The sequence below is a fragment of the Esox lucius genome, chromosome 24, assembly GCF_011004845.1.
Source record: "Esox lucius isolate fEsoLuc1 chromosome 24, fEsoLuc1.pri, whole genome shotgun sequence".
Classification (NCBI taxonomy): domain Eukaryota; kingdom Metazoa; phylum Chordata; class Actinopteri; order Esociformes; family Esocidae; genus Esox; species Esox lucius.
The window spans coordinates 25,318,153-25,344,897 of record NC_047592.1 but is presented as its reverse complement, the minus strand read 5'-3'; the positions used below and the strand labels follow the sequence as shown (position 1 = coordinate 25,344,897).

The 26,745-nt window shown below is 45.7% G+C and overlaps 1 protein-coding gene and 1 long non-coding RNA gene across 8 annotated transcripts in view; one reads left to right on the top strand and one right to left on the bottom strand.

The window, feature by feature from the left end:
- Window positions 1–4,343: 4,343 nt before the first annotated feature.
- si:ch211-200p22.4 (phosphatidylinositol-binding clathrin assembly protein) overlaps window positions 4,344–26,745 on the bottom strand; it is a 58,686-nt gene continuing 36,284 nt past the window's right edge. Inside the window, exons 3-20 of one of the 7 annotated variants that reach the window (XM_029117493.2) lie at window positions 24,778–24,853; window positions 23,762–23,864; window positions 23,582–23,675; window positions 23,026–23,137; window positions 22,611–22,717; window positions 21,349–21,390; window positions 19,501–19,586; window positions 19,224–19,353; window positions 18,380–18,513; window positions 17,021–17,121; window positions 16,266–16,367; window positions 13,871–14,035; window positions 11,822–11,852; window positions 10,213–10,375; window positions 7,600–7,623; window positions 6,833–6,889; window positions 6,511–6,627; window positions 4,344–6,222 (exon numbers count right to left, since the gene is read on the bottom strand). In XM_029117493.2, the coding sequence (XP_028973326.1) occupies window positions 6,208–6,222; window positions 6,511–6,627; window positions 6,833–6,889; window positions 7,600–7,623; window positions 10,213–10,375; window positions 11,822–11,852; window positions 13,871–14,035; window positions 16,266–16,367; window positions 17,021–17,121; window positions 18,380–18,513; window positions 19,224–19,353; window positions 19,501–19,586; window positions 21,349–21,390; window positions 22,611–22,717; window positions 23,026–23,137; window positions 23,582–23,675; window positions 23,762–23,864; window positions 24,778–24,853 (1,659 nt within the window). In that variant the 3' untranslated portion in view covers window positions 4,344–6,207. The remainder of the gene's footprint in view (window positions 6,223–6,510; window positions 6,628–6,832; window positions 6,890–7,599; window positions 7,624–10,212; window positions 10,376–11,821; window positions 11,853–13,870; window positions 14,036–16,265; window positions 16,368–17,020; window positions 17,122–18,379; window positions 18,514–19,223; window positions 19,354–19,500; window positions 19,587–21,348; window positions 21,391–22,610; window positions 22,718–23,025; window positions 23,138–23,581; window positions 23,676–23,761; window positions 23,865–24,777; window positions 24,854–26,745) is intronic. The other 6 variants (XM_029117495.2, XM_029117497.2, XM_029117494.2 and 3 more) reach the window with 6 other exon arrangements.
- On the top strand, window positions 17,129–18,137 carry LOC117593853. The gene is made up of 3 exons (XR_004575303.1): window positions 17,129–17,567; window positions 17,916–18,019; window positions 18,054–18,137. It is a non-coding gene; the product is annotated as an uncharacterized LOC117593853 (long non-coding RNA).

Sequence of the window (26,745 nt, the reverse complement as noted above, 5' to 3'; positions counted from 1 at the left end):
TCTCCTGATCCGTCTTAGCAGTGTGTGTCCTGGCATGGCGGTTTGGGATAAGAGGCAGTGGTTTTCCAAAAAAATAATTGTCAAGGACCGCCAAATTAGGAGCCAAAAGGCCACCAATTAGGAGCCAAAAAAAATGTGAAAACTGGACTAACACCAGAAATTAAATTCTACCCATTCTGAGGCAAAAAGAACTATCTTGCCATTTTAAAGCAAACGTCCTAGTATTTTAAACATTGTAAAACTGACCGTATACTTTCTAGTCATTTAGATGTTCTTATCCAGAGTGACTTAAGTATTAAGTAGCTAAAGTAGATAAACTAGTAGTAATAATTACACTTCACTCAATTAACTAGTTATCGACAAAAGTAATTACTGGAAAGATGATACAAACAGCTACCCTAGAAAACATAGCAAGCAATAGTTGGCCAATGCATTTTACGTATTTTATGGGTCACTTTTACTAATCTTGTTGTACTGTAAGTTTGCATGTTTGGTTGCTTTTTGTTAGAGGCCTATATAGACTACTTATTTTCTTCATTATGGTTCAAATGCCTGTGTGTATTTGTGTTTGTTACAAACTGCCTGGCGCCTGAACAAAAGTTCTTACCCCTTTCAAATAAACACTGCTACATATTTGAATGAACATGACAACCAATGTGGTGTCAATGGAAGGCACAAAAGCCATTTTGAGTCTGAAAAATTGTAATCTTTCAAGTGACGTTTAAAAATCACAAACGACTTGGTAGACAAGGTAGAAATCAGCGGTGGATGACCAAAGAATACTCACCATTATTAAGGGAAAGAAAACACCTTTCCAACAGACCTGTAAGACTCTCCAGGAGGTAGGCATGGATGTGAGCCATTACCAGCCACCGAAGACTTCCACAGCCAAAATACAGAAGCTGGACTGCAAGATGCAGCTTCAAAAACAGGAAGACCAGGTAACAGCAGGGGGTGATATGCAGGGCCGGCTCCAGGCATAAGCAGTCACCTAGGGAGCCACTGACTGACGGGAGAGGGGGCCACAAATTATATTTTGCTTAGGGCCCCAAAAGGCAAGAGCCGACAGTTTATATTAAAAGTGAGCAAACAGTACAAACAAAATCACAAAACATTTAAAGAATGGAAAATGACTTTATTTCTTCCAAAAAATTATAACGCCATAAGTAAAATAAAAGCCCATAATTTGTGTGTATTCTGTAACTTTTGTATGTACTTTCCATGCTTAATAAAATCATTATATTTCTGCATAAATAAATAAAAAATATACAAAGTGACTGGGGAAGATCAAGATCAAAATTGGATATTATTCTCTGAATCGTTTGGCGTCACAGACAAATAATCAATTGTTTCATCAATTGACCAAATCCATTGACTAGCCGTTAGGGACCTCCGATAGATATGCAAACGATTCCTCCCATGACTTCTCCCCATTGGGTATTACTATATGTCTACCTATATACTGTATAATGCAATATCAAATATCTCTCATGTTCAGAAAAAGAAAAGAATACAAAGACAAAAACATTATGGCAGACACACGTGTCTTTCCCAAATGACACCGTGCCTGCATTTAGACTGGTGATTCAGCCCTTGTTAGCCTAATTGGTCATTAGACCAATCAGATGAGAGCTTTTGCCAGTCTAAACACATCCCATATTCCCTTTTGTTCGGTACTGGGATCATCTGGGATTGGTAATGTGTGTATATGCGTTTGTTTGTAGTTGTATTTACATTGTTAATTAACACCAGGCAGCAGTCAGAAGGGGAGTTGTACCAACAACAAACAAAAAATTGAGAAAGAAAACGTGCACAATATCTTTGAACTAACAAGCTGACTAAAATATGACGGAATGTATCCGTTTGTAATGGGCAAACAGATGCATTTTATGGAGAGCTTCATCAAAATGCGTTCCCCCTCTTCATCGCTCCCACTCTCTCCATTTTCTCTGTGTTGGGCTGACATAAATTTCAGTGGCTGGGTTAGTAGCCGGGGAATCACCAGCAGAGGGCACAACTATTACAGATATTCTAAAAGACGAAATGGGGCATCTTTGGAGAAGTGACGTGGTTTGGTCACACCGCACAGACTGCTCCTCTACCTCCCAGGCGTTTCGGGGAGAAAGGATGCCAGGAATCAAGGAAAGACAGTTGAGATTCAGGTTAAATCTATGACACATGCCTATCCCTGCCACACAAAATTGGAAAAACACAATTGCGAAAAACCCCAGACACTTGGACAAGTTTTAACAGACAACAGAGTAGGTCAGATCATGCTTTTATGGGCCGCTGTAAAAAACCAAACAAAAAACACAACACCGTCACGACCATGCACTCTAACAGAACATCCTGGGAGGCGTTAATGGCTTCTGCTCTGTTTAACAGGCCAGATATCAGACCCCAGCCATAGGCATGAATCTGGAAGCCAACTCTTCAGGTTATTGAGGTGCTGTCCCAAGAGATTTTAATGAAACAATCACCAGGGTCTCTAAACTGTCCTTATCACTGCCCTCCTTTCACCATTTTAAAAACCAGTTCAAAGATACACCTACACTTCAAAGTCCAGGCAGGACAACATGCAGAAAAACGATTAGGTAAAAAAAATAAAAAAGAGCCAAAATAGACAGACAAACAAGAAGACATAAGACGATCAATTCAGGAGAAAGGAGTGAAAAGCACCACATTCCTTACAAGGCCCCTGTGGACGCGACGTTAGAAAGAAGTGTACTTCATGGGGAATAGGGCACACATTTGGAACTCAGTTGTCCGTAGGCACTAATCTAAGATCAGTTTAACATATTCCATGCAAACAGCTGACGTTAGGGGTTTGCTGATCCTAGATCTAGAAGTGCAACGCGGCCCAGAGCTTTATAACCTCTTGATTAAGGGAATAGCACAGGCTAAGGATTTCAGAGATGAGCTTTCATTTTTGGGACACAAAGAGAGGGTCCTGAATGAAAATCAAACAGCCTAAAGAAAACAAAAAGAGCTTCTTAGGAAACACCGGTTTCTAAAGCCGGAATTTCAACAGGACAATCTGGGAGTGGTCTGATTAGGAAGGGGAAATATGAAAGCTAGCGGTTATTGGCAGCAGGGTTAAGTAACTCTTTCTTATTGGTCAAATATCTATGTATTTATGAGGCGGGCCAGAACTTCCATCCCTCTTCAACAGGCTTTTTAGCCTACAGGGATTTTGTCCAAACAGCTCTTACATAAAAAGGGCATGATATTCATTTTCATAGAGTGCTAAGTGGATCTCCGTGTGGAAATCCAATTTTCAAATCAAAATGACCACCACCTGTTCACAGGTGTTCTGTAGCCAGGTAATCCAGATAGTCTCAACTCTACAGACTCCAGTGCTCAGTAAGAGCAGGGCACGTGCACAGGTAAGACAACCTGTCCAGAGCACGTGGCCCTTGGCTACCTAGCGCCCTTTCCAGTTGACATCCGCCTTGGTGACGTGCTGTGTGTCATCCACCTCACACACTCAAATGGTCAATCCGTGTGACATGCCCCTTGGAAGGTCTGTGCACGGCACTGACTAGGAGCACATCATTTCACCACTAGCCGTTGTAGGTAATAGTCTTTCTTCAATTAAAACATTATAAATGGACATAAAAAATAACCAGGTTTAGCCCGATTGGCTAGCGATGCAACTGACCCAATTTAAAGAAAAGAGTAAAAGTGGCAGACAAGCAAACTAACAGCATGACATGAGGGCCTACAACAAGAGTCCAGTGGAAAGAAAGTTCTGGAGCTTTATCGATAAGAGCAAAAGATAGAAACAGAGAGTAGGGAATACGTACTAGACAGTAAAGACTCAAAGAAATTCTACATAGATAGATATCTACTAAATAATGACAAGAGGAGAACTGAAATACATCCTGGAGACTATTCTAGAGATACATCCACTAGACAGTGAAGAGAAGCCAAGAGAACCTAGAGCTATACATACTGGACAGTGACAAAGGAATAAGGCGCTAGGACTACTAGAGAGTAATGAGCCATCAAGTAAATACTGAAGACAATGGCAATTGACAAAAAAAGTTTATATAAACCTATATGAACTAGACCAGGGTCTTCCAAATCTCAGCTCATATTTCTTTGTTCAACCCTAAACTAGTACACGTGATTCAACAAGTCAGATAATTAAATTGCCATCAGGTTTATGACAAAGTGAATCAAGTGTGCCGGTTGAAGACAAAAACGTGAAACATACAGGGAGGCTGTGGAGACGTTCGGGAAGCCCTGTAGCAGACTGAAGACAGGCAAAGAAGCGGAGATAGCGATCTAGAGCTAGGTTTAACAGATGTTAGACGCCTCCTTGACTGACTGCTGATGTGTACCGACTTGGACAAGGGATAGCAGTAGGGGACTTGGTACATTCAGCCATTCATTCAAGACTGGTCATTTACTTTCAATCAAGTTCTGTCTTTTCAATGGTCTTATAAGTGGAACATTTCAGCTTTTTCATCAAAATATATATATATGCATGTGCACATAACCAACTGGGGGGGGCATAACTAATTACTGGCATCAGGGCCAAGATACAAGTCCAGAGAAAACAGCCCTTAATGATTAACAAATCAGGAGTGTGTTGCACAGAAACACACACCAATGTGTTATGAATGACAATTACACGTTGACAACTGTGGCGATGGATAATCTGGCCAAAAACATGAGCCGCTTCCACCTTTGACACCAATAGTTCAGCTAAGTGACATCCTACTGTAAAGCAAACAGTCCAGGATAGGGATGTCAACTGTAGCTCCATGTGACCCAAAATATTTAGTGACCCTTGGCACCAAACCTGTATGGGTTTAAAACACACCAGGGACCACTTAATGTCCCCTGTGGAAGATTAGACAACGGTTTGACACCATCATTCTTCAACATCAAAAGTTACTTTGAAATCCTTTCCTGTGACTCTCGGGTAAGAAACTGAGTATGGCTTCAAAAAAGATAACACCATTAATGATCAATATTATGATATAGGACAGATAAAAAAACATTGTGACATCATCAATTATCAGAATTACCCTGTGCTGTACAGAATTAAAAGTTGAACAACAATCACATCCAAGTCCAACCTTGAAAACAAACAATTGGTTTAGAAAACCAAACAAGAGTGACATCTGATTCTAGCCAATAAAAACTAAGAAAGCAGTGCCAAACACCCTCCTGCACACCTCAACCTCATTTTGATTGGAAATGGGGGTGATCTGTCTGAGGCAGTGAGATGTCACTTTTAGACAAGGTGAAACCACATTTTAAAGGACAGTATGTTTTCGGAGGAGCTCGGTCGTTTGAATCGAGGTGAGTGTGTGACCGCTGTTCCCCTTACACATCGTTAAGGACGATGGATGCATGCGTGAGTGTGTGAGAAATACTTGATTTTGTGTTTGTATATGTTTGTATGTGTGTGTGTGTGTGTGTGTGTAACGTGCTTCAATCCGTTGACTTTTGAAGACGAAGATCGAAAAAAATTACTTTTTACGAGACACAAACTGGAAAGAGGATGATTAAAAAAAAGAAAAAGCGGACGAGGAAAGAGGATGTGGGTCGGGCTGATGGTTGGCCAGGGGGTCCTTAATGTTTCATGTCCAGTTAGATTGCACCTGGCGAAGGCTCCTCCGCGTCTGAAACAGCTCCCATGAGTAACATGCACAGCCTTAAGTGTTTCCCTTAACAACAGAACAGTCCTGCCTGGCAACTTCCTTTCCTCCAATCGACCAGTATTATATGGAGATAAACATGGAGGGTGTTGGGGGGATAGAATGAATGTAGAGTACTGTAGCTCACCAATGATTTTTAAACACACAAATAACGACTCTAAACGATCTATCCATTTTCATTCAAGTTTTAGGTAGTTTCAAACCCAGTAAAGAATATCCATTTTGGGAGGGGTTAATTTTGTGTTTTTGGGCAGGGTTAGGGGGCTGTTTCAGACAAAGATTAGCCTTTATTATATCATATAAAACACTACACCAATCTCCCCTCCTCGTATCCTATCCCTCCATCGTTTCGTTTTCCACATCCAGGGTTCATTCTTCTGTTTCGCTTCTCCTCCTGCCCTTGATGGTAGTTCCGTTTCACTTGTTGGCTAGTCTGTATGTCTGTCTTTTGTTCATTCGTTTCTCTACCGGGTGATTTTCGTCCTGTGTTTTTTCCATGGTAGCTTTTGGCACTCTGCTTCCCCTGATAAAATTACATGAACTGCATCTGAAAAATGAGACAGAGACAAAGAGTCAGGTATGAGGTACGAAGAAGAGGATGAACTTCATCTTTTGTCCTTTAATTTGTCACCCGTCTGTGCATGTTGAGACTTTGCTAAATGATCTGTCTAATGAGCACAAGATCTCGCTAGCCCGTTCTTGGCTCGGCCCGTCTCCTCTCCTAGATTCTGACCACTCTGTTTCAATAGCCTCCCACTGGAAACGACAGCTTCTGGGGCCATCTTGGCTTAGTTAGAACCACTTTGGAATGAGGATGGAGATGGTATGAGGTTACCTGGGCTCCAGGCATGGGGGCGAAGGGGTTGGTGGGTCTGAGTACAGGCTGGCTGTACATCATGGGCTGTGGGGTCATCACCTGGACACCCCCCATTGGACCCATCTGAGGAGCAACCTGGTGACGAGGTTATTAAGTACATTATGACCTGTCAGCTGTTGCCTCAGGTACACAAGGACATACTTTCTTTATGAATCAACAGAAACGCAGACAGAAAGATCAATCCGCCAGCTCATGGTAAGTCTCCTAGCACAACACGTCCTGGTTGATATGTGTGAAGGTGCATTGGGGTTGCTGCGCCTGAGCTATGAGGGGAGCTCACCATTCCATACAGAGGCACTTGTGGTGTCGTCATGGGGAACGCCATAGGAGCCGGCGTCTGTTAGGGTAGAGACAGGCCTGATTACAGGGATCAGAGGGGAGGTCAAACGGAGGAGGACGGCATCACTAATGCCCATAGACACCAAAGTCACAACTAGGTGCAAAATAAACAACTATAGATAAAACAAACATGTGAAATGAACTACGAGTAAAATACATTTTAAAGAAACACGTTAAAAAGGGTAAATTACAAATAAAATACACACTACAGGTGAATAGACAATTAACAGTAGACCACAGGTAAAATAAACAACTATAGGTGAAATAACTGCAGGTAAACAACATGTGAAATAAACATCTACAGGTAACATCAACAACTATAGAAAGACAGGTAAAACAACATGCGTGAAAAGTGGTGTTGTGAAATAATGGAAAGTGCTGCCCTGAAATACCCCTGTCAGTTAGCAGGCAGCTAGTCCAACCCAGTGCAAACAGTTCCAAGCTTTAAAAACGTTGGGTGACAGTAGGATTGTACAGGGTGGGGGAGAAACCCTTTTATCTTCCAAAATAAAGGAGGGAGGGAGACACCGCACTGATACCAATCTAGACTGTATACTCCGCTTGCCATGCTTGCATGAGGAGTGAGCAAGTGTGAACACTTTGGGGTGAAGAGTAGAGGACAGGAGAACAGACTACAGGGCCCCTACTGAACAGTAGTAAACTATGTAGGGAATAGAGCACCAATTAGAACAAAGACCTACTACTTACATAACTGGTATAGAACATCCCATTCTGCATGGAAAGATGCAGAGAGAGAGACAGAGAGAGAGAGACAGCGAGAGACAGCGAGAAAGAGACAGAAAGAGAGAATTGAATTGGAACACATGATGGAAGGGGGAAAGTGAAGAAAGTGCAGCATAAAAACAGGATGAGAGGAATGATGACAACGCAAACAGGAAGAAATGGGAAAAGAAGCGGAAAGAGAGAATGACAGAGAGAATGAAGGAAGAGGGAGGACAGGAAGCCAGGGGTTAGTGACAGATTTCCACAGTCAGCCAGTCTTGTCCAAAAGATCAGGAGGACAATCATCCATTGGCAAGCTCAGCAGTCAGGTGGCTAGCCACCCCAACACACACACACAGACACACACACACACACACACACACACAGACAGACAGAGACACACAGACAGAGACACACAGACAGAGACACACAGACAGAGACACACAGACAGAGACACACAGACAGAGACACACAGACAGAGACACACAGACACAGCTTAGCACTCTGGGCTTGGTCAACAGTCATGAGAAGAAGTACGTACACCCCCTGGACAGTTGTCTTTTTACAGGAGCGCGTAAGCGGACCCGGGCTAATGTCTCTTACTGAGTGAGTGAATGAGTGAGTGGCTGGCTGGCTGGCTGACTGACTGACTGACTGACTAACTGTTGTTAAATAGCGTAGTGGTTAGAGAGTCCCGCATTCGCCTCCTGTAACAGTCAAAAAGCATTATGACTGTGGTTCAGGACAGAAAAATCTTTGCTGGCTCCAACCCTATGTAGCTACGTAGTATAGGAAGCCTAAAATAAAACCGTTCTGGTGGATATTAGGATTTGTTCAGGATAGACAAACACTTCGCTGGCTTCACGATTCTTTCGTCTTTTCACTTGATAAAAAAAGTCAGTTATTGTTAGTGATGGCCATTCAAGGCTTCATTACCGTTCTTCTAGCAGCAGGATATTATGCTAGCAGTGCCAACTCAGATTTTCTTTTTCAAAATAAAAGCCATCCTTGAACTATATAAGTTAATATAGTTCATCTTATGTTTAATGTCCATTCCAATGTTATTCTTGTCTGTTCTTTTTCACTTATGGCTTTTATTGTGATAAAGAAAATCTGAGTGCTGCCAGCATAATATCCTGCTGCTAAATTAACACTAATGAAGCCTTGAATGGCCATCACTAGTTACCGTCACCTATATTGATAGATACTGTATCTATGTCATTCACAAATGGCTAATTAGCTGTTAAAACGGCCAGTGGCAAAAGAGGATTTGTTCAGTATGGACAAAAACCTTGCTGGCTACAACCTTGAGTATATACTTTATGGGAAGCCTAAGATGAAACTATATCGCAACAATTTCTGGTGGATTTTCGAATTATGTCTCAGGATTTGTTCATGATAGACAAAAACCTTGCTGGCTACAGAATTCTCTCGTCTTTTCACCTGACGAAAAAGTCAGTTATCACCTATATTGATTCAGTAGTTATTGTATCAATGTCATTCACGAATGGCTAATAAGCCGTTAAAATGGCCAGTGACAAAAGCCATACAGTTCTTAGATTCTATTTGTGGTGGAGGTAAACTAAATAAACGTTACTCAGTTTAATGGTGTCTAACAAAATCTTCAAACTTGGCGTGATGTTAATGAGTGAAAATAATATAATGTGAAAAGGCTATACTAATGCCCGGTATGAGTCCAGTTTGATGGTGTAGTGGTTAATGACAATGCCTTTCATGTGGGCGATGCGGGTTCAATTCTCGAGAGGGCAGCCATGATTCATTTTATTGCGGGCCGGCTGAACTAGGCTTGCCTGGTTTCTTGTTTATCGCATTTTTTGATGTATTAATCGATGTCAAAGTGCATAAGTCAACTGTCAGAAAGTGCCTGGGGAAAACTTGGAAGAACCCTCGGCCATCAAAAAACTGATAAAGATAACTCATGCTTGCCAAAAACTTCTGGAATAATGTGCCTGACAAGTCAAATGTGGAGTTGTCCGGACACAAAAATATATAAATATGGAACAAAACTATATAAATCAACCATAAAGCATGGAAGCAATGGCATTATGTTTTGGGGCTGTTTTGTCACCTTTCCATCTTTGAGTCAATAATAAATTCTAATACTGTATCAGAGGATTTTTGAAGATAATGTGAGGCAAAATGTTGAAGCTGAACTGGACCTTACAACAGGAGAATGATCCTAAACACCCAAGCAATGCTAAAATAGAACGAAAAAGAAGAAATGGACAGTTATAGAATGTCAGAGTCAAAGCTCAGATCCCAATCCCATCGAAATGCCACAGGCAGACTTGAAACGGGCCCTGCATGCAAGAAAGACTTGAACATGACGGCTGAAGAACTACAGGAAAGAGGCCAAAGATTTCTCCCAGTTGATGTACCAATGAAATATTTCAGTGGCATCTGTGAAATTCGGTAACCTTCAAGCTAACTTTCCACAGGGTGTATTTACTGTTTTAACATGAATGTACTACTGCTGAACATAGTGTTATAAACGAGATCCTCCAAACACAAACACACACACACACACGAGGAGCAGGGAAAAGTGTGTGTGGGCATGGCGTTCCATGTCACTCTCACCACGTGTTGAACAGGCACCGGCCCCGGGGCCATAGGGGCTGGGCTCCAGGCGGTGGTGGTGCTCATGGTCTTGCTCTGCCAGTCATGTCCCCCAGTGAGCTTCTTCTCTCCGGGCTGGTTCCACTGCATGTCTGGCCTGAACACCGGGGCACACAGCGACAAAATGCACCACGCAAAAACACCGCACCCGTTAATCAACCGTCACCATGGTTACTCGGCGTATCCGGCTGGAACACCAGAACATACTGGGACCAAACACAGTCATGTCATGACTAACAGTAGTCAATACAGAACTTAATTGTATTCATACACATTTCTTAGATACAGTGGCTAAAGATCCTCTCTAGGTGTTATAAGGCTTAATCAGCATGACCACTGGAATTATAGAAGCGAATAACAATACACTACTGTTAGAACTGATTACAATGAACACCAGGAGTTGTAGCATATTGGCCATATAACACAAACCCCAGACATGCCTTAATGCTACTATAAATGAGTTAACAACGTACTTAGAGTAAACAAGTTGTGCCATACCCTGGGTATATGTAAGCAATAAGCTATGAAGGAATGTGGTATAAGAGGGAATGTGGTATATTGCCAATATACCGCAGCTAAGGGCGGTTATGCAAGTCACAACAAAGATGGCCTGAATACAACCCAGGATTTATTTCAAATCCTGAATGCTGATTGGTTGATAGCTGAGGTTTATGAGATCCTACCACAAACATGACATCACATCCCTTTTTACCAGATGTTTCAAACCCTGAATGCTGATTAGCAAAAATGTATCAAGCAACTGAATGTGCTACCAATTAAACCACAGGTGACCAGTGTGGCCATTTTGATATTAGATTTTTACTTTCTCTATAACAACACGCTGAGTTGAACCATATATTACATGTCAGTTTGTTTAATTCAAATGTAGGTAAGATCTATTAAAACCACTGACTTTTGAAAGCAAATTCACCCTGGCTAAATTATTATCCAAATACCAAATGCGGTATATTAACTAACTAGCATCTTATTTACAAATTGTATGATCCAAATAATGTTAGGGTAACTCTTACATTGTTATGTACTGACTCCTTGTCAAAATATGTTTCATTTACATGGCACATCCAACTTGAAAGTGTCTTATTTAAAACATTGAAAAACCAATCGACTAGGTAAATAAACTACTCTGTTAAGGGGTTTGTCTGTTTTCTATTCATTCCTCTTGTTTGCTGAGGGAAATTGACTGTTCTGTTCAACTTAACACACAAATTCAACGCTGTATGGAAAAGGACAAGACCACTGCATTTTTATAGAAAATAAATGCCTTTACAGTATACATTTTACATTTAACCCTATTTAGCTAGAGCTATATTGTATAGTGTAAAATTCTGCAGGTTATACTGCTCTAGGGAGGCTATTTTAGTGTCTGTTTGGAGCACTTTGAGCACCACAGCAGCTTTTCAGTGTCGTCTAGGCCCTGGTACGGTACATTGGTTTGGCAGCCCGCCATAGCCTCTATTGTCTAGGGAAAACACTGCAGTAGTAGGCACTACATCACATCTGAGACACGACGCATGCAGACACACACACACATCACAAGTCAGACACTTACTTCTTGGCTGGGGCTCCACCAAACTGCAAATCTGTGGAGAGAGGGACAGGGAGATGGTTAGAAGAGGGAGAGAAAGTAAGACACTGTGAGACAAAGGAAGTGTACAGGAGAGACAAAAGAAAGTAAGCAAAACAAAAAGTTTATTCAGAGAGATGGCGAGAGAGCAAGAGAATGGGGGAATAAAAAAAAAAACATAATTAGTGTCTTTAAGTCAGAGAGGGAGACGGAGAGATAGAAAGCAAAGAGCCGGCCGGTCATGGAAGGAAGTCTACTAAACATCTCCTTGCCTACCCACAGCTCTCAGGCCAGAGATCTGCAAGCTGGGGCATGTATTAGCCTGGCCCAGGACCAAAGATTTTAAGAGCCAGGCCAAGTGTGAAAGCTATGTTAACTCCTTTAAGCATTCCTCTTGTGGTCATGGCAAAAATCTGGAATCTTGTGTGGATAGAGGTGTCTAAAATCCAGAACTTCCTGAGAACAGCTATTGGACACATTGCAGATTGTGATCTAATAGGGCTGGTGTAGGGGCAGCTGGATGTATAATAACGCAGAAACTATGCCCGTTGGTTACAATGAATTTCAGGATGATGGGACCCCTTGACACAGATGAGCATCAAAAATGTAACAGCCTCTTATTGGCATGACCTAACACCCGAAAATATGAGAGAACTTTAATCTTTATTTGAATTGTACAAAGAAAATACATTTTCAGAATATTTGCTGCAGAAGCCCAAGCTCTGGACCACGAGTTCCTCTACATATGCCTTTCTTTCTAGCCTATACTTCCAAAAATTGTCTATAGAAAATGTACACTGCTCAAAAAAATTAAGGGAACATTTAAATCATTTGTGGTCATGATGAACAAAATATATTAAATATCAAAATCGTTACTGTATATTGTGTAATTGGTTGAGAATAAAATTATGTTACAACGGTCAATGGAAACCAAAATCACCAACTGACTGAGGGCTGGGTTCAATCTCACACTGAAAATCTAAGTAAACAGTTGAAATCACAGGCTGTTCCAACTTTCTTCACAGCAACTCATAATGTGACTCAGTAGAGTGTACGGCCCCCATGTGCCTGTATACACTCGACAACAACTGGGCATGCTCCCGATGAGACGGTGGATGGTATCCTGGGGGATCTCCTCCCAGACCTGGAACAGGGCGTACGTTATGACGAAGGGTCTGAGGATTTCATCCCGGTACCTAACAGCAGTCAGGGTACCATTTGTTAGCACGGGGAGGTCTGTGCGACCCTCCAAGAACATGCCTGCCCAGACCATCACTGACCCACCGCCAAACCGGTCATGATGGATGATGTTTTAGGCATAACGTTCATCGCGGCGTCTCTAGACTCACATCTGTCACGTGTGCAACCTGAATGGGCAGCAGGTACCACCTCATGCTACCAGTAGTGACAAAGACACTAGCAAAAAACACAGTCAGGAAGGATAAGAAGAGAGCAATTGTCTGTGGCCACCACCTACAATACCATTCCTTTTTTGGGGGTTAACTTACTGTTCCCTCTCCAGTGCACCTGTTGTCACTTTCATTTGCACCAAAACAGGTGACATTGATCCACAAATCGCTTATGCTTCCTAACTGGACAGATTGATATCCCTGAAGTTTGATGGACTGGGTGTTATACTGAGATGATTATGTGTTCCCGTAATTTCTTTGAGCAGTGTATATACAGCTCTGGGATAAATTCATAGACCACTTTGTTTCCTTTCCAAAAAAGTTTAATAGGAAGGTTTTGAGTGAGGAACAGAAGGGTTAAAATTAAGAGACCACTGCAAATTGAACGCTTCTGTTCCTCACTAAAAACTTTCCTTTTCAACTTTTTTGGAAAGGAAAGAAAAAGGTGCAGTGGTCTAATAGTTCTCCGGAGCTGTATATAAACAGGCAGACAGACTACAGAGCTACATGAGAAGTAAGAGAATTCAAAAACAAAGATACAAAAGGCAAGAAAGGGTTGTAAAAGGAGGGACGCAAGGTTCAGTAAAGAAGGACACTTGCGGCCTCTTCGACCAACGTTACGCACTGCCTACGAGGTTGGCCAGGGATGAGTCAAGGTCATTGGCCAGTAGCTTGCCGCCTTGGTGGGGGTGACCGGGATGGGGGTGACCCTGGTGGTGTATGGTCATGGGCGGAGCCTGGTTGTGGCTGGGCACAGTTGGCTTTAACAGGTCACCAAGAGCGTCGAAGCCTGGAAGAAGCACAGAGGAGGTGCATTTAGGTACATAATAAACAAGTCAAACAAAAGTATCTTTATTAAGCAAAGCAATGGGCCAAGATTTCACACATTAAGATTAGGGAGGCAAGATCCGTTTGTGGGATGGCAAACTACTGTCACTAATCATACAACCAAAATGGGCTACTGCATTTCCACCCACAGGACCATTTTGGACCTTTGTATTTCCTGTTTGGACCTATGGCGCGCATAATTTGTCTTCTGATAAGTTCATGTCCTTGTAGCGGTCCTGATCAGTCACTAGGCTGACGGATTATATCAACTATATCAATAAAAAGTTTGACTAAACAGAAGATTTTCATTCATTTCATTTCTAGGCACAACTGTAGCGCCTAGAGTGTTTGTGTTACAACGATAGATTTATGTGCATAGGGTTGTTAAATTCTGGTGACCTAACGCACATTCATTCTATTTCTAGACTAAAAAGAGCCCCATGGGTCTTGGTCAAAATGTTTGCAATATAGCTTTGGGCGAAGGCAGCGGAGGATATAGTGAATATGGCTCCAGGCTAAAGTAGAGGACTATATAGTGACTTAAACTGGGTTAAACGTGGCCATACATTAGTAGCATCCAGGTGTGATGCATCTTGGTCTGTCAGCTGGGGACACACTGTCCTCTACAAGGCGGATGGAGGAGAGGCCAAGGTAGAAGCAGAACAGCAAGAGACGGAGGGTTAGGAGGTACAGACTGTCGAAGGGGAGAGTGAGGGAGAGCAAGAGACAGAAAGAGAAGAGCGCTGCAGACAGCCTTCCCATCCCTCCTTCCCTCATCATTTGACTACCGAAAAAAGCAAGGGAGCAAGACAAAAAAAAAAATGAAAGGAGGAATAATATTTAGTTAGGAAGCTTTTGTCTGGCTTCTGGACAGGCTGTTGACATAGCTCTGTGTCCCAAGCAACATCCTATTTGTGGTAGGGCACTACTTTTGACCTGAGCCCCAAGAACCCTGGTACAGAAGTAGTGCACTAAGTAGGAAGACATTTGGGTGGCAACCACAGGCCACATTCTTGAAGTAGGAACTTCCTGCTTTGTTCAGCAGGAAACTGAGGGGAAGGATCACAGAAAACCAGTACACTCAGTGGAGACAGATAGAAACAAGAGATGCCACCGAAACTAAATGAAACAAACAACAAAAGCTGTAAAAAGAAGAATAAATAAAGAGAAACAAATAAAGGTAAAAATATATATTTTTCATAGGAATCAACAGTTAACTGATAACCAAGTGTTCGAGAGGTTTAAGACTGAGATGATTGAGGGAGCCGTACTGACAGGAGAACAGACTGATGAGCTTGGGATGGACAGAATGACAAAACTGACAAGTGACTGACAGATGGAAATGACATGACAGTCCGTGCATACAGAGAGTGATGAGTTACAAACAGATGGGAATGGGAATCTGAGATGGCCACATTAAAACCACTGTGGAAGTTGACAGGCATATGGACAAGACCCACGGACAAGACCCACGCTAGTAGAAACCCCCGGCCTAAATTGGTAGCTAGCGATTACCACTGGTGCTAGATCTGCACTTCTACTCCGGAATGCTTTGTGGATGCAAGCCAACGTCTGAACAGGTCAATCGAATAAGCAACCCAAGCCAGGGATCGGACCCAGCACTTAATGGCAGTTCTCCAACCCGGTTCTGGGAGAACTAACCTTGTCTAGATTTTTGCTCGATACCCAATTGCAAATAAGAAGTTATTTATTATTATCCTACAGGACGACAGCGCTCCAGGAACAGGGTTGGAGAGGCCTCAAAGATCAGTAACACTATACTAGGATATTTCATCTGTAAGTGCTTTAAAGAATACCCATAACATTTCAATTGACTATTTTCTAACACTAAACCTAACCTAAAACTTCATGCTATGCCTAAACTTTACGCTTTCCCTAACCCATACCAGAACTAAACTGAATTCACTTGGCTTTTTATAGTTTGTTGATAGAGAATCTACAGATAATTATCTTGACTATCCAAATGAAGCGTAACCTGAAGTTCTTATACAGGAGCAGAGAGTTTAGATAGAGGATATTTAGTAGGTTTACTTTAGCTCGGACTTAAGGTGTTACAAAGGGCACCCTATTTCCTATATTGTGCACTACTTTTCACCAGCAACCTGGTCAAAAGAAGTGAACTATGAAGGAGACAGGGGGCCATTAGGAGTACGGCTGTTGTCACTCTTTACCATCGGCGGCAGGCTGCACGTTGTTATTGGCTAGTCCTCTAGTCCCGCCCCCGAAGACTGCATCAAAATCTACACTCATCGAGGACTCTGGCTCAGCAGCACCTGGGGGACAAAGGTCACAAAGGCTACATAAAATTGTCATAGGGCTACATAACATTTTCACAGGGCTACATAAGTCTATTTATAAAGATCCTTATGATAGGGTTGGCACCTTGTTTTAAAAATGTGTACTTGTGTCCAACATAGAGCACGTTTTCCAAACCTCCCCAAAACGTTTGCACGTTTGGAGATAGGTTTGGGGATACCTTGCTCTGTCGAATACCAAACCCATGGCCAAACGGATGGACACATGGATATGACAAGTGAACAAATGGATGGATGGGCGGTCAGCACACGAATGACAGAATAGGTAAGCAGCGTGAAACCCGTTTCCATTGTCACCCTGGACAAGCCAGCTGACTCGAGAGGCAGAGGCAGTGGGAGTATACTAGAGTGTGGAAGAGGAGATCCTAAACAGCCACGCTACACCATCACAATCAACATGTATGCTAGCTAGGGTCCCTGATACGCGGACCATGCACGTAGCCTTCAGGGGCATGGCCTTCAGATAGCAGGGTTTTGGTATCGCCAAGTGTCCTTGTATACAAGACCATAGGGATGAAAAAACATGTAAAGTGTGTGTGGGGGGGTGTGTGTGTGTGTGGGGGGGGGAGTGTGTGTGTGTGTGGGGGGGGGGGTGTGTGTGTGCGCCCTACCTCCCCAAGCGTTGGCGGCTGTCAAGATAGAGGGAGTGCTCTGGACAGTGGGTATGAAGGTTGGCTGCAGGTCAAATAAATCACTGCTGAGGTTGGGCATGCTAGAGCGAGAAGGAGAGGAAGGAAGAGAGAGGATCAATTAGTGAATGAAGATAATGAAAATGGCCCTTACACAGAGGTCTTAGTCACTGCCACAAAGGGGCTGGAGGAAACGGCAAGGGGCTGCCCTGGGTGGAGGTTAGACAGGGCTTCTCGGGGCGGACGGGTGGAGGTTGGACAGGGCTTCTCGGGGCTGCCCTGGGTGGAGGTTAGACAGGGCTTCTCGGGGCGGACGGGTGGAGGTTAGACAGGGCTTCTCGGGGCGGACGGGTGGAGGTTGGACAGGGCTTCTCGGGGCGGACGCGTGGAGGTTGGACAGGGCTTCTCGGGGCGGACGCGTGGAGGTTGGACAGGGCTTCTCGGGGCGGACCTGGGTGGAGGTTAGACAGGGCTTCTCGGGGCGGACGCGTGGAGGTTGGACAGGGCTTCTCGGGGCGGACGGGTGGAGGTTGGACAGGGCTTCTCGGGGCGGACGCGTGGAGGTTGGACAGGGCTTCTCGGGGCGGACCTGGGTGGAGGTTAGACAGGGCTTCTCGGGGCGGACACGTGGAGGTTGGACAGGGCTTCTCGGGGCGGACGGGTGGAGGTTGGAAAGGGCTTCTCGGGGCGGACACGTGGAGGTTGGACAGGGCTTCTCGGGGCGGACCTGGGTGGAGGTTGGACAGGGCTTCTCGGGGCGGACCTGGGTGGAGGTTGGACAGGGCTTCTCGGGGCGGACACGTGGAGGTTGGACAGGGCTTCTCGGGCAGACCTGGGTGGAGGTTGGACAGGGCTTCTCGGGCAGACCTGGGTGGAGGTTGGACAGGGCTTCTCGGGGCGGACGGGTGGAGGTTGGACAGGGCTTCTCGGGGCGGACGGGTGGAGGTTGGACAGGGCTTCTCGGGGCTGCCCTGGGTGGAGGTTGGACAGGGCTTCTCGGGGCGGACGGGTGGAGGTTGGACAGGGCTTCTCGGGGCGGACGGGTGGAGGTTGGACAGGGCTTCTCGGGGCGGACGGGTGGAGGTTGGACAGGGCTTCTCGGGGCGGACGGGTGGAGGTTGGACAGGGCTTCTCGGGGCGGACGGGTGGAGGTTGGACAGGGCTTCTCGGGGCGGACGGGTGGAGGTTGGACAGGGCTGCCTTGTTGTGCTCTAGTGACAACCTGTGGGAGATCAGGCACCTGCGTGCTCAATCATGGTTGTTGGCCGGGAAATGTGTTCACCTCCTGCGACAGTGTGCATCCTGGTTGCGGCTTGGGGAGTTCTGAAGGTGTTATAATACCTGTTGGTGGACGGGGTGTTGAATAGCTCCATGCCATGGTTAGTGTGGTGGTTGTTGTTGACACTGCCCATGGACTGTGTGCTGGGGGAGGCCGACGGAGGAGTGGATATGCCAATCTCCTTCAGACGCTGGTCCTGGAGGAACAATGAAAAACACACACACAGTTGCCAAACACCTCCAACGGTCTTACTATTGCTGTGGTATTGAGTAAGAGTTGGCCAACACATTACATGACAAACATGTTTTCAACTTCCTCTTGGCAGTAGGTAAATAGGAGTGGCATTACCCAAGTAATTTACAGAGGGCTCCGAGGCTTGGAAACCCTAATCTAAAATGTCAAATCATTACTGCTTTTCCGGCAAAACTATTTGCTAGCTAGACTGTAACTCTTGGAAACGTTGGCCTTTCACGACCCAGAGATTTGAAATGAAACAAATGCACACACAGCAAGTATATCAATCAATAGAGCCCAGAAACCACAACTTGCAGTTCCCAGTAAGATGTATTTTACTTCACCCCGCTGGCACATAATAACAGCTTGTGTATAAAATGATGATTTGCAGGCAGTTAAATCTAAATACAACTAGTGTTATGGTGTTTTGTGGTAGACATTTACTGACGTGGTTAATTCTATCTGCTTTCTCACAAGTTAAGTGGTGTTGTGTAAAAATGGGCTTGTTGTTTAGTGTTTCACCTATCCTCTTTAGAAAGGCCTGCTATCTCTGTCCCCCAGTCCGCGCCTCCCCGTCACCCCCAGTCCTTCTCGGTCCGTCTGTTTTCTAACAGCGCCCAGGCTGTACCAGGTGTCATTCTGTGCATGTGTTTTGGTGTAATGGTGTGTTACCTGTACCTTGAGGGCCTGCAGTCTGGCCTGCTCTTCCTCTAAGGCCTGCTGTCTCTCCTTCTCATCCATACGGCTGAAGGACATGCCAGTATTGGACAGGGACGACACTGCGCTGGACAGGGTGGACGCCCTGCCAAGAGGTTTGAGGAGGGGACATCTTTCAATTAATCATCCGCTTCTTATACCAGCATGTCCACAACTAAGAGGGCTTTTTTGTTTAACAGGTTTTACGGTAGCGTGGAAACACGGGGTTCCGTGTGCCGAAAGCGTCCGGTACCTGGTGTCGGCGGTGAGTTCCTTGGTCTTCTTCCCCTCCAGAGAGGCCAGGTGCTGTTCAAGGGCCTCCAGGAGACTACTAGGAGCCTGGGAAGAAGAGGAGGAGAATCAGAGAGAGAGGAGAGGGAGGGTGACAGACAGAACCAGCTGACCTCTGTCCTCCCGCCTTTCACATGACACGAAGCACCCACTCGGCCATTCACACGGAACAGGCAAACCGGGAAAACACTCGACAAATTAAAAAACAGAGGGAAAAAAGCAAGACTCCGGGCCAAATAGCACCCCTTCCTAGGCACTGTAAGGCCCAGGACTAGTGCACTAACATGAGGCGACTAGGGTGCGATTTGGGCGGCGCAGCACAGCCACATACTAGGAGGCTGACAATAGCAAGCTCCAGAGAGAGAGAGACGGGGAAAGAAAAAAAGAGCCAGAGAGGGGAGGTAGAACTGGGGAGGGGAAGGAGGTTGAGAAACATGCCCACGCATCACATTTCTATCCCGTCTGCTCCGTGCCAACGTGCTCACAACATCCTGAGAGGGCACAGCCCGTTTGGCCAAGGCTGGCGCCGAGACTGCGGCCCAAACGGTGGCCGAGCTCGCCGTTAAGCAGCGTACTTTGCAGAGACTAGGGCATCGTTCGACACACATCCCCGGGGGGAAAGGCAGAAATAGCTCCAATTTGGTACAAAAATGGCAACCTTTTCCCTGTTTACTTTTGAGTAAGGCCCGAGGGGACCCTGAGAGGACCCTGAGGGGACCCTGAGAGGACAACTCTCAAGGCTGTTTATAACCGAGCTAGACGTCTGCGTGGGCTTCAAAGGCAGAGTCTTTAATGGTGAAACCGCCCCATCAATCACATCTTCAAACAGTAACAATATTAGCACGGACACCTTCTATTTCCTCTGAAAAGTTTAAAACAGGCTACTCCCGGAACTCAGACGGGGCCCTTCAAGTGTTCCCAAACATTCCACTCGGGCAAGGTTGAAATGGGATCAAAACACGCCTGTCTTCTGGATCTCAGGCTTCTGGCCTTAATGAAGGGAGGACGATGACGGTGCTGATGAGTCCAAACCCCTTGCCGTGTGTGTGTGTGTGTGTGTGTGTGTGGTGGTGTGGAAAAGGCTGCATGCCTGTAAATGTGGGGAGGGGCTACATGCAAACCTGGAAAGGTGGGTCAACATGCCAGAGCGACCTGACTCCACCGCAGCATTTGCACGTGGTCTACGATCTGCGTTTCGGGCAGCTCAGTACAACAGGGAGGGAGACGCATTACATTTCATACGGAGGGTGGGGGTAGGGGGCTTGGGTTATAAGCATTACAATAAGTAACCCACCACCTACAATGCATGATCCTTTGGCTGCCTGTGGAGGAGAATGAACCTATTATAAAGGTATACTAGGAACATGACTAACACATCCATTTCCAGAGATGGACGCTAGTCCAATGGTTCAATCTGAGTCGACGTCGAGCTTGATTCCTGATAGGGATGCATCAGTCCGAAGGTGACTAAAGGTGACTAAACAGGCCGAGATTGGCAGGGATACTTTTGAATATAAACCCATGGAACTGACCGACCCCTAGAGAATGTAGAAGGCAGAGTAAGATAACACTTGAAGGTTACTTTGGAATAGTCTGACAGATGGGAAAGATGAGTGAGCAGTACAGAGAAAGAAAAAAAATAACTGGCCGAAAAGAGCGAGAGAGTGAGGAGGACTAAGATGAAGAGGAAAGCGCAGAAGACCACGGAATGGACGGACAGACAGATGAATGGACGGTGGGATGGAAGTTTGGCGAGAGCCAGAACGAGAGATAGCCAGAGAGAATGATAGAGATGAAAATGCAGACTGACCTGTGAGAGATCGGGGATGTCCCCCTGATCTATCCCGACTTGCTGTTGTCACAAACACCCAACGGATAACAAAACAAAAGGGCCAACCAGGGAAAAACAACAAACAAATAATAACAGGTGAGAAAGGAGATAAGAGAAAAAAAAATAAAAAACAAAGGAATCATTACTTCCATGCAATGACTAGTGTGGGCGTGTCCCAATAAGCTCTGCTTCCACATGTGTGCACTTGAACAACAGCACTCAAAATATACACAGAATACATACTAATCCACACTATAGATTTAACCAGGCAAGGGAATTAAAGAACACTTATATACAATTGGATTAGTGCAGGGTTAAAGTGCATTTCCATGTACTGGTACGATTGATTTCCTACCGAATCCATACATTTTACAAGCACACACTTGGAAAGAAGAGTTCATAAGAACAGAACCGTCGTAAACAACAGGGAACAAAAATAAACAAGCCGGGTTTTCCAATCAAACGTGCTGACACGAGTGGATGAATATGATTGGACGATGTGGAGTATGGCTTGTGACTGGCCAATGAGTTCTGGAGTGATGAATGGGAAGCGTTTGGACAGGATGTCTAAAACGCCCCGAAACAACACTGAAATAATGTCAGGAGCCCGGGAACGACACTAAAGGTTTTTCAAATTAGACTAGTTGAAAAGGGTACACTTCTCTAACTATGGAAAGGGGTGGGGGTGGGTGTGTGAGACAGTCAGAGAGACAGACAGGCAGAGAGACAGGCAGAGAGAGTGAGAGACAGACAGGCAGAGAGAGAGAGAGAGAGAGAGAGAGAGAGAGACAGACAGGCAGAGAGAGAGAGAGAGACAGACAGGCAGAGAGAGAGAGAGAGAGACAGACAGGCAGAGAGAGAGAGAGAGAGACAGACAGGCAGAGAGAGAGAGAGAGACAGACAGGCAGAGAGAGAGAGAGACAGACAGACAGGCAGAGAGAGAGAGGCAGAGAGAGAGAGAGAGAGGCAGAGAGAGAGAGGCAGAGAGAGAGAGAGGCAGAGAGAGAGAGAGAGAGACAGACAGGCAGAGAGAGAGAGAGACAGACAGGCAGAGAGAGGCAGAGAGACAGGCAGAGAGAGGCAGAGAGAGAGGCAGAGAGAGAGAGAGGCAGAGAGAGAGAGAGACAGAGAGGCAGAGAGAGTCGTGTTGGTGCATACAGGAGATTGTGCGGGCGTGTGTGTGCGCACGTCTGAGTCTGCACTGTACACGTTGTGTAATGTCTGTGTCTTTGAGTTCATACCTCTGCTACTCTGAGAAACTCAGACAGTTTGGTCATTCTGTAGAGGAACTTCTTGTATATATCCAATGCCTCTTTACATTGACCTTTCTTCATATCAAAATATTTCTCTGAGAGAGCGAGAGACACAAAGGGTCAGGAGGAGGGAGGAGAAAGTAGATTACAAACATATCATTAGTACAGTGATAAGAGAGACCGAACAAACATACAAAAAGACAAGTCAAAAGACACCCTCTCTGCCTAAACACCATAAAGAACACAACACTATCACAGGCCAAATAGCCAATAACATCAAGGCAACGCCAGGACCTTGACCTACGCCCCCAGGCACTCCTGGAATGTACATAACCGACGGCATGAGTCCCAGGTCCCGGCAGAACGCCCCAGGGTCAGACTGAACCCTTTTCCAAGTCTTTACCCAGCAGGTTGATGACTCCCTCGTTGTAGGCTGCAAACAGACGTATGGAGTCTTTGAACAGCAGCATGAAGGCCGCGTTGATCACACCGTTAGTTAACTCGTTGGGGTTAGCCTGGAGAGAGAGACAGGGTGAGAGACAGACAAAGAAAGAGAGACAGACAGAGAAGGATGAAGAAACTGGCCAAAAAACAAAAAAAACACTAAACGAAAACAGTCAAGTTCACCCCTGACACACATCTCTGTTGGGAAACGCACACATTCCACCAAAAGCGCATCTGGCTGGGAGGAGAAACGCCCCCCTCCACCACCCTCCCTCCACCACCCCACCACCACCACCCCCCCTCCACCACCACCACCCCACCACCACACCACCACCACCACCCCCCCTCCACCACCACCACCACCCCACCACCACACCACCCCTCCACCACACCACCCCTCCACCACCCCTCCATCCCCCCTCCACCACACCCCCCCTCCACCACCCCCCCTCCACCACCATCCCCCCTCCACCACCCCACCACCCCCCCTCCACCACCACCCCCCCTCCACCCACCTGGAAGTCCAGCAGTGCGTCCAGCTGGTTCTGGATAATAGGCAGCGTCTTGATGAGCTTCTCTATGTTCATGGTGCGCATCACCCCGTCAATGCTGGAGAACACACACACTTTCAGTAAGGTCTTCCTCAGTTTCTATTCAAGGCGGTCAGTGTGCGTGCGTGCGTGCGTGCGCCCTACCCCCTCTTCATCTTGGTGAAGTCCACAGCCACCAGCCTGTACGACATGGCCTTCTCATTCAGGTAGCGGCTGTACCGACGGACGAACGTGGACATGTCATAACCTGACGGAGGCCGATGGAGGGAGAGAGAGAGAAAGGGAGAGGGCAGAGAAGGTGTAGAGGGAGATAGAAAGAGAGGGGGAGACCAGGAGACACACACAGAGAGACAGAGAGGGGGAGATCGAGAGACAGAGAGGGGAGAGACAGAGAGGGGATGGAGACGTTAAACCACCCTCATTTCACCCCCATCCTCAACCTCTGTAAACCCACTGCTGACCGCACTTATTTCTTCCATTTCCCTCTCAGTCTAAGAATGTGATCACGAACCCAACGACAGCGCTAACGTAAAATCTGACTGACGTGACTTTCTACAATACGGCCGATGTTCACATTGTGACTGGTTTATCTTGTAGAAACTGAGCAATAACCCTCGAGCACCACCCAAAACCAGGAGAGGAAAGAAGAGTGAGCGACCCAATCTGACACCGGAGTAGTATGTGTGTGTGTGTGTGTGTGTGTGTGTGTGTGTGTGTGTGTGTTTTAGGTCTTACTGAACTCTCGGGGACCAAATGTCCCCATGAGTATAGTAAAACCAGAAACAATTGGACTCATTGGGACCTTTTGCCGGTCCCCGTGAGACAACAGTCAATTTCCGGATCAGGGTTTAAGTTTAGGGTTAAACTTACAATTAATTGTATAGTTAGAATTGGGGTTTCTTTAAGGTCCAGGCATTGTTGGTTAAGTTTAGGGTTGAGGTTAGGCATTAGATCTAGGTAAAATTTAGGCATACATGTTACTTTATTGAGGTTAAGGTTAGGTTAAGGTTAGGGTTAAGATTAGGGCAAGGGAGCATGCAATTTCTATTTTCTGGTCCTCATGAGGGTAGCTGTACAAACGTGTGTGTGTGTTGTGTGTGTGTGCACTGACATTGCATCATGAGTATGAACGTGTGCGTGAGCGTTGATAAACACCACACCTTGCAAAGCACCTTTGTCCAGGAAGTTGTTCAGGTTGAAGAGGGTGTTTCTAGACGCCAGGTACTGGATGAGCCGCTGAGGAGAGGGAAAACAAAAAAGAGAGAAGAAATAAGTCTTGGATCAGATAAATGAGGAATTCCTGACTAAACATGGTGGGAAAAGTACCACAGCCTTGTCCCAATTGGTCCACACTAATCCCCATCTAGTACCCTAAACAAGAGCAGGGTTAATGGGGCTCAGTATTGCCATAGGGCTTGATTTGGGAGGAATCCCATCTTGTGTGGTATCAACATGGTCTAGTTATAATTGGCAGGGATGAGCGATATTTACACACACACAGACACACAAACACAAATCCTTCTGGCAATCATTTTGGCCTCTTCCTAAGCTATGGGAGACCAGGGCTGGAAATTCCCGTAAAGAGGCGCCTCCGGCTGTCACACGAGGCCAGGAGATAGCCGTTCACAACCGACGTTCCCCCGTCCTTCACGACGTGGCTTGTTCTCAGGGAGCCTCCCAGAACACAAGGGGATTAACGCTACAGTGAATTAGTGCTCACACGGCTGTGACATGGAGTGCACTCCAACGTGCCCACACATGAAAGATTTGAGCGGCGACGACTCCCGTTCCTAAAGCTGGAGAGAGAAAACATTGCTCGGACCTCTCCTTCTATGAAAACACGAAGAGCAGGAAGTGAAACTCGCTGCCATCGACATTCTTCTTCTTCAGCATATCTCAGGGCGCGCCACAAATGTCACCCTAAACTCCCTGTGTAGAGCACTCTTTCTAGCCAGAGCCATGTGGGTTCCGTTCAAGGAAAGTGCACCACCCGTTAACTAGGGTGCAATTTGGAAGTCAATAGTTTTTTTTGGTTTTTTTTAAGGACGCTGGCAAGGCATCTGGCCTGTGGCGAAGTCAACCGAGGTTCACAAATTCAACTAGGCTCTTAAAACTTCACAACCCGTCTCTACGCATGTCCCAAATGACACCCCTTTCTCTTGGTAGTACACTACTTTTCCACCAGGACCTGCAGGATTAGGACACGCTTCAGGTTCTGGGGTCCATGTCACCACGCCAGAGGAGGACATGGCGTGCGCACGGCGTGGGTTGGTCAGGTTTTTGGGTAGTCTGTAATTGCGGGATCTCGACACATGCACTTCGGCCCAACTTATACCCCTCACGCTTTACTCGCACGCTGAGAGGAAAAGAACGTGAGATGCAAAGGATGAAAACTGTTGCCTGAAGACACAGCCCTTTCTTTCTATTCAACGGAAGCTGAAGTTAAAGAGCTTAATGCCTACAGTGAAAAGCCTTCTCTGTGAAGTTCCTCAATATGAAAAAGGGGTAATGTTGTAGTGGACAAAGTTAAGGATGCGAACTGCAGAGCCCAATAAAAAAGTATTAATTCCTGACTGTTCAGGCTTATTAACTAGTTCTGATTCCAAGTAGGGAGACAAGTTAAAAATAATGTGCCAGTTTGATATAATTTGCTTGGGTAAAAACAGTGTTCTACTTCATTGCAGGCTGGTGAGCATGACTGGCAGCTTTTGGCCTGCGGCAAAGTGAAGCCCTGTTTTCATGTCAAACTGGACTTTAAAAGGCGAGGCTGACAGGCAGGGGGAAGACTTCTAACACACAAAAGACCAAAACATGTTATGTGCAGATCGGCGCCAACGCGAGCACAGAGCACCTATTGGATAGAAGAGAATTGACACGAATCAAACCGGCTGAACACATTAGAATTATATCGACACTCGTTGAATAGAACCCGGGCTGGGTTAACAACCTACACGAACAGACAATGAACTAGAACGCCGGCTGCTGAAAAGACAGATGGATTTAGACGGGGAGAAGAAAGGAGGGAAAGGTGAGTGGAAAAAAGAGGGAGGAGGGACACTGAAACAGGCCGAGCGATGGTCCGCTCAGCGTCTAATAATTAATGCTGAACGATCGACTGGGTCGGGGAA